The 14,165-nt window shown below is 40.9% G+C and overlaps 1 protein-coding gene across 8 annotated transcripts in view; it reads right to left on the bottom strand.

Moving 5' to 3' along the window:
* LOC137429537 (protein-methionine sulfoxide oxidase mical3a) overlaps positions 1-14,165 on the bottom strand; it is a 272,059-nt gene that overhangs the window by 230,963 nt on the left and 26,931 nt on the right. For all 8 annotated transcript variants that reach the window (XM_078778013.1, XM_078778017.1, XM_078778019.1 and 5 more), the window contains exons 6-10: positions 13,677-13,792; positions 12,213-12,339; positions 5,296-5,383; positions 4,880-5,027; positions 1,334-1,530 (exon numbers count right to left, since the gene is read on the bottom strand). In XM_078778013.1, coding sequence (XP_078634139.1) covers positions 1,334-1,530; positions 4,880-5,027; positions 5,296-5,383; positions 12,213-12,339; positions 13,677-13,792 — 676 coding nt within the window. The remainder of the gene's footprint in view (positions 1-1,333; positions 1,531-4,879; positions 5,028-5,295; positions 5,384-12,212; positions 12,340-13,676; positions 13,793-14,165) is intronic.

Genomic DNA, 14,165 nt, shown 5'->3' with positions numbered 1-14,165 from the left:
CTGGTGGTGAACGGTCGCTATTGTTCTTGCACAAGGAAGCTTCATCGCGAACGGTCGTGTTCCGACATCATGCTAGTGGTCGTGAGGTGGCGGAACTGAGAACGGAGAGCTGCAGTTTATGTGCAGAGATCGTGAGAACAAGCAAGTTTATGTGCTGGAAGAGCAAGCTGCACGCCAAGGCCGTTCACTTCACACACAGAGCCAGGAGTGAGAGGGGCACGCGGGAGGCCTACTTCGCGCCAACGCGCGTTTCACGCACAATGACGCAGAGGCCTCAGACGATCTTTGACGATTCCTGACGATTCCTGACATGATACACCAGCCGATTGAGCTAAGTGCCCACTAAATCATGCCTATTCGGGTCTGTGTGGGAGCGCTCCAATTAGGAATTTATTTTTTATCGTGCTTTTCTTTGTTACCGGCATTTCTTTCATTAAACCTGTTTATTTGTACATTCTAATTCCGTCTCGGTTTGAGTTAATTTATCCAAGTGTGAAGACGTCGGGTGGAGGCAGTCCAGGTAAGTTTGTCATCCCCCTTTCCCTCATGTGTAAAGAATACCTCTCTTTGGATTGAAAGCTTCGGAGTATAAAGCTCGTTCGGCAATCCATTTCCTTGGAGGATTTCAATCACCAGGAACGCGACTATATATATATATATCAGTTAAAGCTATTAACGACGCTGTTGATTGGTTGTGAGCACGTCAACTAAGTTATATAGATGCACTCATCAGAAGCGGTCGGTGAACGCAGGAGGTCGGCGACGATGTGGGTGACGTCCGCCTGCCGGCGGGCAACGACGCGGGTGGGCAAGGACAGGGTGACAGTCAGCGATGCAGAGATGGAAGAAAATGGCAACACAAAGGCGGAGGCAAACGCGACGTAGAGGTGGAGGTGGAGGCAAATGACGTTGCATAGGCAGCGGCAAACAGCGACAAGGAAGCGGAGGCAAATGGAGATGGATGGAGAGGAAAACGGCAATGCAGAGGCAGCAGCAAATGGTGTTGCAGAGGAAGCTGCAAACAGCGACAAAAAAGCGGAGGCATATGGCGACGCAAAGACGGAGGAAAACTGTGGCGCAGAGGCAGCAGCAAATGGTGATGCAGAGGCGGAGGAAGAGGAGGCAACAGCGATCCAGAGGCAAAGGCAGAGTCAAGTGGCAATGCCGAGGCAGAGGCAAGCGGCGACGCAGAGACGGAATAAAACGGCGAAGCACAGCCGGAGACGTACAAAAGGCAGAGACAGTTGGAGCTTTGGAATAAAAACACTGGTTCGAGAAAGGCTAAGCAGATCACAAGACATTCAAAGAAAATACAAATAATTGTGGAAATTACCTTCAGGTGGAAGAACCTCTTTGAAAAGTTCATAAAACTGTGTGAGATACATGACCATGCTAAGCTTGTCTGGCTCTGGAACTCCAGCCATTTCTTTTCCAGTCATGATTGGCGATATTCCAAACTCACGTTCTGCTACATCAAATGCCAGCTGGTTATTCCCCGCCACATCGCTCTCATCAAGAGAGTCAAACTTGCTGTAGATAAAAGTAAGGGAGATTCAAGATGCAAAGAGGAGAGGAAAATAAAAATCAGATATTTATTTAGTATTTGAGATATGGTTGAGACACATTAAATAATCTTATTCTCTGATAACCAAAAGTATTCTTCCTATAAATGCCTATTGTATTCTAAAATAAAGACGACATCAAAAATATTAAAGCAACTCCAAGCATCATTATTCAGGCGAATCACGACTTATACATGCAAGCATGGAGACGGCCGTAAAATGTTGATGATGAAACATTCGTCAAACATTTTTATTTATCCTCCCTCCCTCCCCCACCTTCTTTCCTCACTCTCCTCTTCCTCTAATCCACCCATGTGCATAGGCGTAGTGATTGGGGGGAGAGGAGGGATAAAAAGCGATGGAAATACCTTTTCTTTAACGTGCTGCATGCAGTAACTACTATTGGCAAATAGTCACAAACTTGATGTGGCCTTGCATCTTCCTTAAACATCCTTTCTACGTCTTGGATTGAATGCACTGATCTCTATACTAACTGGATAGAGTGCCTAACGTTAATTTTTCGGGCGATCCTGAAGCCACTGGAAGCACTCCTCCACCATATTGCTTCTTTCACAACACAGAAAATCTCGTTTGTGTCAATACAAATACTTGCTTCAAGATGCATATTTACGATGAACATTTCACCATCCTACTTCATTTTTCTCCTTTCCCACTTGATTATATTCCATTCCAACTTGATTTTCGTCCATTCCCAGGTTGAAAAAAGCATTGTTATAGTATTTATGAAATGCCATCATGCACTGTTTACTGTGCAAAAATAACGACGGTCGCGATCAAAGGAGAAGAGGAATGACATTTCATCGGTAAGTGTCATTCACCTTAGTTACTATGAAACTCATATGGTAACTCATAGGAGGGCAAAAATGGTGGACACATATCTTCAAAAAATGAGCTTCCCCTGCTATCCAGTTGGAATAGAGATCAGTGTTGGAATCCCCACTTCGCTATAATTTCACCCTCTTTATAATGTGTGCGGCCATCCAAAGATAATTCTTAATTTTTGTTTCTCTCTTTCATGGGTAGTTTCCTTAAGCCTGGCCCGTGTGTACACACAAGATATACCATGATGTATGACATGCTGAGGACAGACATGTGAGGGGAAAAAAGAGAAGAAAGCACTTGCACTCGAAGGGTCTGGACTCTGGACAAATAGGTAAAAGTGGTGAGAGGCCTCAGTGAGTGTGTTGGGCTGGCAGGATGGCCTTGAGGTACACAGACATTGCCTCTAAGCTGTCCCGGCTAGGTTCGAATCCCGACTCAGCTATAAACTGTCATCCTGGTGTTTCACAGGCAGGGTGATTCATCGACTTTCCTGTATGGAATGATTTTCAATTTTGTTGGACTGCCAGATAGGTGGACAGAGTAAAAAATATCATCTCACTCCTCTCTGCGCATCTACGAAGCTGAGATTTCAGCACAATAGTGAGCAAGTGCTTTGGCAAAAACGTCATTTCTTGCTTTTTGATTAATCAATTAATTGATGAGTTACACTAAATTATTTTCGATTAAGTACTGATTTATTTCCTTTCTCATCTGGGCAATATCTCAGGAACCTTTTGAGCTAGAAAGCTGATATTTGGACACGACAATGACCAAGTGATGTGGCTATAAAGGATATTTTGATTTATTGATTAATCCATGAATCGATTAATTCTTTTATTATTTGATTAATGACAATTAATTAATTTTTAAATTGAATTATTTTACGATCATTATTTATAAATTTTCGTTATCACTTATTTATTTTCTTTCTCATCTGGGAAATATCTGAGACACCTTTTGAGGTAGGAAGCTGATATTTTGATTTATTGATTAATCCATTAATCGATTAATTCTTTTATTATTCGATTAATGACTTGATTAATTAATTTTTAAATTGAATTATTTTACGATCATTATTTATAAATTTTCGTTATTAATCACTTATTTATTTTCTTTTTCATCTGGGAAATATCTGAGTTACATTTTGAGCTAGGAAGCTGATAGTCAGACATGACAGTAACCAAGTGATGTGGCTATAAAGGATATTTTTAATTTACTGATGAATCAATTAATCGATTTATTATTTATTGATTAATCAATTAATTATTTAATTTTTGCTCAATTAATTTAATTCATTTTCAAAAAGTTACAGCTTCGGATGAAACAGTGGTGGTTCATGAAACACCATTAGCTAATTGATTAAGAAATTATTTTCCGATTATTATTTGTTAAATTTAATTACGCAATTAATCAATCAATTATTGTACACCTCTCCTTCCAAATACCGTCTCTATGAGCTGCACGGCGGTATCGCTGGGCGCAGAAGGAACCCCGTCAATACCGTGCTGGAGGATATTTATTTATTTGGCATGGGGGCGGTGTACTTTGAATGTATCTGTACTTGTTTCTCTTCGGGTCGGCTCAATTCAAAGGCAAATATATATATATATAACTAGACATTATTCAATGTTGCCACATTGACAAAATGCCTCCACCCACATTTAGTATTTGCTGACTCGAACTTAGACCTAAAACCTCAAGACCATTTCACCTTAATATCTAATATGTACATATGTGCATATGTGCATGTCTTCGTTTAGTTCTAATCCCATAGCCAATGGTATCACATTATCATGAGCTTCAATGTGACCTTTCACCCTTGAGCTTTCAGTAACAAAATCTATAATGGACTGATGTACTGATAGAAGTTTATACATACTTGTACCAAGTTTGATTAAAATCCCTTCAGCTGTTCTCAAGTATCACATTTTTACCTGATATGACCTCTGATATGTGAACTATTGATGCCAAGCTCTAATCCGTTCATCTTTGTATCATAATATATACTTATACCAAGTTTGGTCAAAGTCCCATCACTTCTTTACAAGGTAGCACGGTAACAAAATATTTTTTTTACCTAAGGGACATCTGACCTTTGACCTCTTGCCAACATAATCTTCGCAGTTTATCCTTACATCATTATACATACTTGTACCAAATTTGACTTTGATCGCTTCAGGTGTTTTTAAGTTATTGCGGTAACAAAAACAGATCACGGGTGCACGGACGGACAGCCGGAGAGACAACCCGGCAACATAATGCCTCCGGCGACTTCGTCAGAGGAGGCATAAAAAGCAGAAGTCTAAGAAGAGGAAATTTCTCATGCTTGATGATAAACCAAATTATGAAGTCTGTGTATGATCAAAGCAATTACGATATGAAACAAATCCTTAGAATGAAACAAGGTATTAAAAGATGGGAATTTATGCATTAGAGGTCAAGAAAATGTGACTTGAGAAACAAAACGGTCTTACATGAGATCTGGTCGGTAGCGATGGATGATGGCACACAATGCCAACCCACTCTTCCATGAGCTGGCCAAGTCCACAACACACACACAAGGGCAGTGTTCTGTTTGTCTTTGGCACCAGCTCAGCAGCTTGCTCGAGCGCACCAGTGAGTCTGTGTGGCGGTGCACATACCATCAGCTACATCAATACTTGTTAATAAACCCAAGCACGTATCACTACAAGGACCATGAACAATAAAACGCATGGGTGTGACAAAATGTTTGTCTCGACTCATGCACCCAGAGTTCCACATAATACTGAAATACTGTTGTGATATTTACATTTGGTTTCAATTGTGAATTGTAGTTAAAAACTGTACATCCACTGGTACATTTGATAGATGAAGGTGCCTAATGTGGGTGCAACAGATTCATGCTCACCTTGCCGTGTGATACCTGACTCAAAGCGAACAGTCTCCACGGCTTTTCCCAGTTCAACATGCTCCCCTGTGTTTAGAAGATGTTTCACCTGTGTGGTTGCAAATGTCCTAATGAATCAACCACAGCAACATAATTTGTGGATTACTCCTTTCAATAGTAATGCATATACATCACCAATTCTACTGAACATCAATCAGGGTGAGGCTAGCTTGATGACCTATAAGTATGCACATTCGCCTCGCTGAGCTGTCTACCTGGGTTGGAAGCTCAGCCAGGATGTAAACTGTCATTATGGTGTCTCAAAGGCAGGGCGAGACAACAATATGTGTGCTGTCCCTCGGATGGACATGAAACAGGGTGTCCCATCCGCCAGTATTCGATGGTGAACGTTAAAGATCCCACGGTGTCCTTCATGCAGAGTAAGCGGGCTATCACCGGAACTCTGGTCAAATTCCAAATTCCTGCTCCACCTACAGGGGGAGGCTGCAGATCAGTGATACAACCATGCACCCAAAAAATGATGTAACCAGCAGCACCAGGCTGAATATGAAATGAGTGAATCAACTGGGGTTACTTTGAAAACCTACAACACAATTTTTTCTTCATGCCCTGGTTGGGCCCAGTAAATATCTGCACTGCTCGAAAACAAAGGGTCTGGAGTGCTTGACAGGATGTGTCTTTCAGCTGTGGAGTTTGGATTTGATTCTCAACGAAACAATAAATTGTCAGAATATTGCTCACAGTCAGGGCAGCTGCATCAAAAAGTTTGCCGTCCATTGGGCAACACATTAATCTCGGGACTCATCTGCTAGCATCGATTGCTGGCGAATGTTGAGCATCCCACTGTATCTTTCCACTAACGCGAGTGCGTTATTGCCTGTCAAAAGCTTTACAAAGTCTAACCACTGAGTTGGGGCTTTAAGCAACCCATCATCACCATGAAGCAATGGTCTAAGGCAAAGTCTAAAACACATAGCTGACAACAACAACAACAACAACAACAACAACAACAACAACAACAACAACAACAGGTAGGTGTATTCACGATACAGCTAATGTAATGCACATTATCTAGATCCTAACAAACCAAAAGAGATTGATACTACATTTACCACAGAATGCAGCTAAGGATAAAAAGTGTGTGTGTGCGTGTGTGTGTGCGTGCGTGCATGTGTGTGTGCGTGTGTGTGTGTTTTGTTCATGAAATTTTCACCAAAGCTTTATCATGATAATACAGAGAAGGAAAATTAATAATTGTCAAAAGGTCAAAGGTTAGCGTCACATAAAATCATCAATGTTCATCCAATTGACCTGGAATTTAAATTTACCATTTGAGTTTTGTCATCAAAGTTTCTACAAAGCTTAATTATGAGAAGGGAAATTAATAATCTGGTTAACGTCAAAGGTCAGCATCACATAAAATCGTCAATTTTCATCCGATTGCCTTGAACTTTTAAGAATTTGCATATTGGGTCACTGAATTAGTTCACCAATGAAAATCTAGAAGCCGATGGATTTTCTATGTCAAAAGGTCAAAGGTCAAGGTTGAGTAAAATCGCCAATTTTCAACCCAATTGACCTGAAATTTAAAGAATTTGCATATTGCGTCACTGAATTGGTTCACTAACCAAAAGCTACAAGCCGATTGTTTTTTTGTTTTTTTTAGAACAGGTCAAAGGTCAAGGTTGCATAAAATCAAATTTTCATCCAATTGACCTAAAATTTTAAGAACTTGCATATTGGGTTACTGAATTAGTTCACCAATCAAAATCTAGAAGCTAATTGTTTTTTTTTAATATCAAAAGCTCAAAGGTCAAAGCTGCATAACATCATAAATTTTCATTTTGTATTTTTTTTTAACTGTTCGTTATTTTGAGCATACAGATTTGAGCATACAGAGCAAAGATTGAAAGATTGAAAGAAAGATGTCAGGATTGAAAAAAAAAAAAACAGAAGAAGATGCCTGAATACACACGGACGTGGATGGACTTTGCATTTTCAGATGCTCTCCAGTTACCCTCACCAGAGGAGAGGGTATTGCATTTGAGTCCGTTTGTTACTGGCCGGAATAGATTCCGGCAAGTATGTTGGTTGGTTGGTTGGTTGGTTGGTTGGTTGGTTGGTTGGTTGGTCTATCTGTCTGTGTCTGTCTGTCTGTCTGTGCGCAGCACTACATCTACACCGTTGCACATAGCATCGCCATACTTTATACACATATTTGCCTTGCCCTGGAATAGACTGTGCCCAATTTTTAACTCTCTAGGCCCAAGGTCAAGCTCAAGGTCACCCAAAACGTGAAATCAGGGGGGTCGAGTTTTCATTTAAAATATATTTCAAACCACTATAACTCTAAACGTACAAGAGATATGCATACACTTACTGTTACTGACATATAGGAAGTCACATACGACATTTCATTTGGCACCATGACCTTTGAACTTGAGTGACCTTGAAAGGTCAAACTCAAGGTCAAAAATTGTTTTTTTACTAATAACTCTGTCAAACATTATCCGATTCCCTTCTAACCAACACCAAAATGTTCATTATTCAATTCCCGAAAAATAACATGTGGCATAAAATGGTCAAAAATGCTTAGTTTTAATTATTTTTTGGGGTTAAAGGTCAGGGGGCCAAGTTTTCATTGAAAATATATTTTAAAATTTTATATGGGGAAAATATATGTCTGCACAGAATAAATACGATTTTCTCTGCAACTGTTGGTCCGATCGACAGGAAATTTTCACCATAGGTGCATCTCCACCTGTATAATTTTTTATGATAATTATGACGTCATCGGTCACGTGGTTCGGCCGCCATATTTGTTTCAACACAAAAGCCTTAAAAACCACCGAAAATACATCCTGGCGAGGGTTTGCAATCTCCGATTGCTTTCTTTCTTGTTTCAACTGTTATTGAAATGGAATCTTCCTTTTTAACTGTGGAATGAATTACACTGACTTTTTATTATCTAAATTATGCAAACTGTTTTCATGGCCTGAACTTGTAAATTTTTATGGTCAAACCAGGCTCGGTGGAGTAAGGCTTTGAGCGTCCGCTCCAAGTCTGGGAATTTGATGCTTCAAACCCTGGCTGAGGCATACAAAATACTAAAATGATACAAGTTAATTCCTTCCTTGGTGCTCATCATTTAAAAAGGATAGAACATGGACAAACAACCATAGGTTGGTAATAATAGTGCAGGCTTTGATGAGCCGAATCGCCTTTTCCTGCAATGAAGTTCCTTGCAAAGGAACATATATTAAATACATTCTGTAAATTCCCTTTCCTTGCTATTGCAATATTAACTCCCATAATTTGCTAATTGCTGCTTCATTTTTTCCTAATACCTCTCATATCTTCTCCACTACTCCTTAAAAGAAGAGTGTGCAATAGTGCTGCACCCCCATTGCATATATCATCACATTGTCCACTTCATAAGACAAATTGCAACATTAACCCACCAGAAAGCAAAATCAAAGTCCAGTGAAAGCAATACATTTTTTATCTAAATATGGTAATTCCTTTCAGTTGGATGAATGATTTAGTTGTTAAAAATTCAAGACCAAAAATAAAAGCTAAAAAAACGGGCAAGAGCATGATGCAATTTGTCACATTCATAGAGAAAAGTTTCCTGGCAATTCTTCAAATCCATTTGTGACCGAGTAAGCTCATACCAATTAAGTCTGTCCATATCCTGCACTTCCCATGGATATCTCTTTAAAAAAAAAACAAATCTATCATTTTGGTATGAACTCTAATGACAATAAATGGTCAATTCTCTTAGAGAATTACTTTTGCTGACATTGCTGCATCGGAGAAAAAAACAAACCTTGCATACCAGCCTAGTCCAATTCAATGCAGGACAAATGGATGTTTGGTAAACTCAACACACTTGCCAAGTGAGGGATGGCAAGAGTGAGCAGCCATGGGAATTGAACCCACACCAGCCAGTAGAGAAAGAAACAAGTTCTTAACCACTCAACCAAACAGCAAGACGTAACAGATGAGACTAAATGATGAGCCAAATGCCTCAACTCTGTGTTTGCCTCAAAATCTTGTGTCCCAAACCCATCTCTCTCTGTTCCCACCTTACCCAGTTGAACCCAACTGCTCCTGGACTCTGTGTCCTTCTCTCCTGACAAGGTGGAGAAGTTTTTGTCAAACCTCGACTCTGATTCTGCAACTGGACCAGACGCCATCAGCCCACGGGTCCTAAAATCCTGCTCTGCAGCTCTATCTCACCCTCTCTCTGTTCTTTTCACCCTCTCTTTTGCTCAAGGTCATCTGCCAGCAACTTGGAAATCAGCAAACATTACCGCTTTACAAAAAAAGGTGCAAAAACAGATCCTTGCAAATACAGACCAATCAGCCTGCTCCCAATTATCAGCAAAGTCATGGAATCCATCATTGGTTCAGATATCAAATCCTTCCTCTCCTCCAATGGCTTGATCTCCAATCGTCAATTTGGATTCAGACCAGGTCATTCTACTCTGGACATGTTGCTTCTGCTGTCTCAACAATGGATGGAGGTCCTCAATGCCAAACAGGAAATCAGAGCTGTCTCCCTTTACATATCACGTGCCTTCGATACAGTCTGGCACCCAGCTCTGCTCACCAAACTCTCCTCCTATGGTATCCATGGAAATCTCCACGCATGGCTTGCGGACTTCCTCTCTGGTCGTAGTCAACGTGTGCCCCTGAATGGATTTCTCTCATCTCCCCTTCCTGTTCTGGCTGGAGTTTCCCAAGGTAGTGTTCTAGGCCTGTGCTATTTCTGGTCTTCATCAATGATCTCTCCGACTCTCTGGAAAATCCTCTCTATCTCTTTGCTGATGACTCCACTATCTGCCGCTCCATTCCTCATCCCTCAGATCGGCAGTCTGCAGCCTCCTCACTCTCTGCAGACCTGGACAAAATCACAGACTGGTCAAACAAGTGGAACATGTCTTTCAATCCTGTCAAATCTCACACTCTTACTATATCTCTCCGAAAAGACCAACTGGAAAACCCTCCCATCTACTTTCTCAACAATCCTCTCCAAGAAGTTCTGTCACTCAAGCTTTTGGGTCTCACTATCTGCCATGATCTTTCTTGGGAAAACAATATTTCCAGGCTGGCTGCCAAAGCCAATCACCGACTGGGCATCCTCCGTCGTGTGAAGTCCTTCCTTGGCACACCTGAGCTCCTCACCACATGCAAGGCTTTCATCCGCAGCTCAATGGAATACTGTTCCCCCCTCTGGGCCGGTGCTCCTGCCTCACACCTAGCTCGGTTTCACGCTGTTGAAACTAAAGCTTTCAGAATCATTGGAATCTTCTGCGATGAAGCTAACTCCGAGGGCCTTTCACTCACTCACCGCAGGCAGGTTGGTGGTCTTTCTGTCTTCTGCCGACTCCTGTCCGGCCTTGCTACCCCAGCTCTCTCTGTGCTCTGTCCCCCAAATATTCCTACAGGTCGCACAAGATCTGCCAGCAACCCTCATGGTTAAACTGCCAAAATCTAGGCTCTCTGCTCACCTTCACTCTTTCATTCCCCTTTTCTCCCACCTCTGGAACAAACTACCCCACTCCTCCCTCCAGGTCTTTAAAACAGCTGTTCACCACCATCTCTTATCTTCCCCCATCCAAAACCTTGATCTTTTCTACCCCCGCTAATTCACCCCAGACACACTTTTTTGAAATTCCGTCTTCTTTCCTGGAGGTCCTTGCAGTGTCCATATGTTTTATACCTCTCCCACCTCCCCCCAAGCCCTCTCCCTCCCACAGTTTGCTCGATGTCCCTGCTCTCAAAATTTTGTGTTTGTGTCCTTCCCCCTCTCTCCCAATCTTGTCTACCGCTCCCCTTATTTTGTGTTTTATGTGTCGGTTTGACTTTTTGTGTGATTAATGTCAGGTCTTTCATGAGCCTCAATCTTGTATACAAAAAAAAAATTTTTATCCTGCCACTGCGAGAAAAAAAAATTCTGCCAAAAATGCTTCTCTCACACTGCCAAAAATAATTTTCTTAGTAAGAAAATATTTTCTGAAAATAAAAGTTTTCTTGAAACAAGAAAACGAGAAAAAAAAATTCGAACTGCAAGGAAAACAAAATACTCATGGATTTCTTGTTTCAAGAAAGCTTTTCTTATTCTAAGAAAATGTTTTCTTACTTATTTAATTATTTTTGGCAGTATGAGAGAAGCACTAACTTGCCCAGAAAGTTATTTAGATATTAAATGTCTTCATTAAAAATTACATCAAATGCATCTTTATAAAGGATTTTAAAGATTGCATTTTGAGTGTCAGATTACTGGTTTGACGGAGAAGAGTGGCGATCCCCCGTCTATACCACACACTTACCCATGTGTACCAGCCATAGAAAGGCAATGAATTGCCCGAGGAGACTTGACATCGTCATCATAAAGGATTAAAATAAACCAACATAATACAAGGTTTCCATAACACAACATAACAGCATGTCCAAATTTCACATCAAAGTTAGGCCAGGTGTGGAAAAGGTACACCCACTACTTGTCGATGAAATGCCTCAAAAATGAGTCAGATGGCTCTGAGCCATCGAAACCAAATCATGCTTAATGCATTAAAAATAAAAATAATTCCATGATCAAGAAAAAGTTGTGATTTTCCTTAAATAAATAAATAAAATGAGGAATTGAACAAACTAAAGTTATCTTAAAGTAGTGATTACAATAAACTTCAGTGTGCCCAGATTTTGTGAACAAATCGAAAAACTTTTTCTTTTTTTTTTGGACATAGACATACATTTAAAAAATTAATATCAAGATAAAAGTTGCTCCAGAGAAATTTATGCATAGGAGTCCCTGTGTAAAAAAAACTTTTAAAACATTAAATCAAATTGGATAAACGGAGTCAATTCATTACAGACACCGGTGAAGCATGTGTAACTTTTATCCATACCTGGCTGGGCTGCAACGCGTTGAGAGAAGCATTGGGGTAGCGCGTACTTGGGTCTACACTGTATTGGTTGAAGTTCTTGTGCAGGTTTTCCGGAGTGGTTTGTGGAAGGAGCCGATAAATACTCTCTCTGATCACCACACGAAGAAATAAGAAGGCTGTGTTTTATTTATGTGCCAAAGCAAAGTGTGAGGCGAGGGTAAAAATTCCCCTCACCAAAACCCCTTCCATGTACCGAGTACAATATTCAGAGCAACAAATACAAAATATTCCTTGCAATGGCATTGGGAAACTTGATCATCAGTGAAAAAAGTGAATGACAGCCTCACGTGGTTGGAAAGATAGACTAGAAAGACACTCAGTAGAGAGCATACCTCCGCCAGGTGGACAGTTTATGTTTTGTATCCCAGAGTACACCAGAAAATCACAATACAGAATCACATTTAATCAAAATCATCCGTCCACAACTTTTTGAGATATCCTGCTCACAGACAAACAGACAGACAGACAGACAGGGGTGATAACGTAACATCCGTTCACCTTCACCTTCGGTGGCAGAGGTAATAACTACAGAATGACAAAATGGCAGATTGATTTCCAATTATTATAACGTGGATTTTTCAAATAAAATTTAAGATTACTCGGAACAAAAGGAAGCTGATAGATCAAGAAAGCAGCACTAAAAACGGACCAAAAGAGAAGATAGAACATTCTGCCAAATCCACAAGAAAAAGTACCCTCTGCCCAGAGGAACACGATCACATATATGATGATGCGCAAGGTTAATTACAGTGCGAGAACTATACTTTCAACCCAACTATCTAGCATGGGTGAAGGTGAAAGAAAAAAAAGAACCACCTTTAGAGGCCATTTTTCCCCGCAGAGCAGGGGTTGGCCTTTTTTGGGCACCGTGGTCCCCTTTTTGAAGCAATATTTTATGGCCGGATGCCCTTCCTGTCGACAACCCTGTTAGTCGCCTCTTGCGACACACAGGGAATTACCAGTGAGCTGGTACTCAATTTGCCGACCTCGGAAGGATGACAGGCTGAGTTAACCACCCTGGTGTTAATTCAGGGATCGACCGGGATTCGAACCCAGGATCCTAGGATCCCAAGCCGCACCCTAACCGCTAAGCCAACACCAGGCCTAGCATAGGTGACGGTGGAAGGACAGATTAAATGGAGGTTGAATATGAAGCAAAACAACATATATGGGACATGTGAAACATATTACATTGACTGATATATTAAAGCCCGAGCATCAAAAGGCTGAAAAAGTTCAGGACAAGAGAAATCCACACAACACATGGTGATATCCACCAGTGTGGGCAAAACAGCCATTGGAAGCCTAGTTATGTCAGAGGCAATGAAACGCACCTGCATATCTCTGACATGTATGAAAAAATACATTTTCAGAAATATCAGTAATCACATTTTGAAACCAACACAAAATGAAATAGCAACTTACCTTTGAGCCAGGACCTCAAGAGATGAGCTACCCTGGGCACAACATCGAATTGACCAAGCTAAATCAAATACTGCCAAGAAGCCCCGTGCACATCCAGTACCCATTGGCCAGAAAGGCTGGAGAAACACGACAATAACATGGTGTGGTTTGCTTAAAAGCAACATCATTTGTATTCAAATGAAAGTGAAAGTGAAGTGCATCAGGTATGATTTCGTAATGAATGACCAACGAGAACATTCCAAAAGCTTTGTGTGTAAATAAATTCAAGCTATTTCAACTGAAGTATAGTTATACAAACAAAGCATCAGCACATATAAAGACGTTTGTTGAGGGGGGTGGTGCATGGGGTGGGGGCAGTGGTGACCTGTGAATGATGGCGTGAAATATTATCATTTGTTTATCATTGATATGAATGAATGAATGAATGATCGTTTTAAGGCCATTTTCCCCGCTAGAGCGGGGGTTAGCCTTGCGGGCCCCATGACAATC

Source organism: Myxine glutinosa, chromosome 1 (assembly GCF_964187855.1).
Source record: "Myxine glutinosa chromosome 1, kmMyxGlut1.1, whole genome shotgun sequence".
NCBI lineage: Eukaryota > Metazoa > Chordata > Myxini > Myxiniformes > Myxinidae > Myxine > Myxine glutinosa.
Note: the sequence above shows the minus strand (reverse complement) of the source record. Positions and strands in the feature narration are given on the sequence as shown.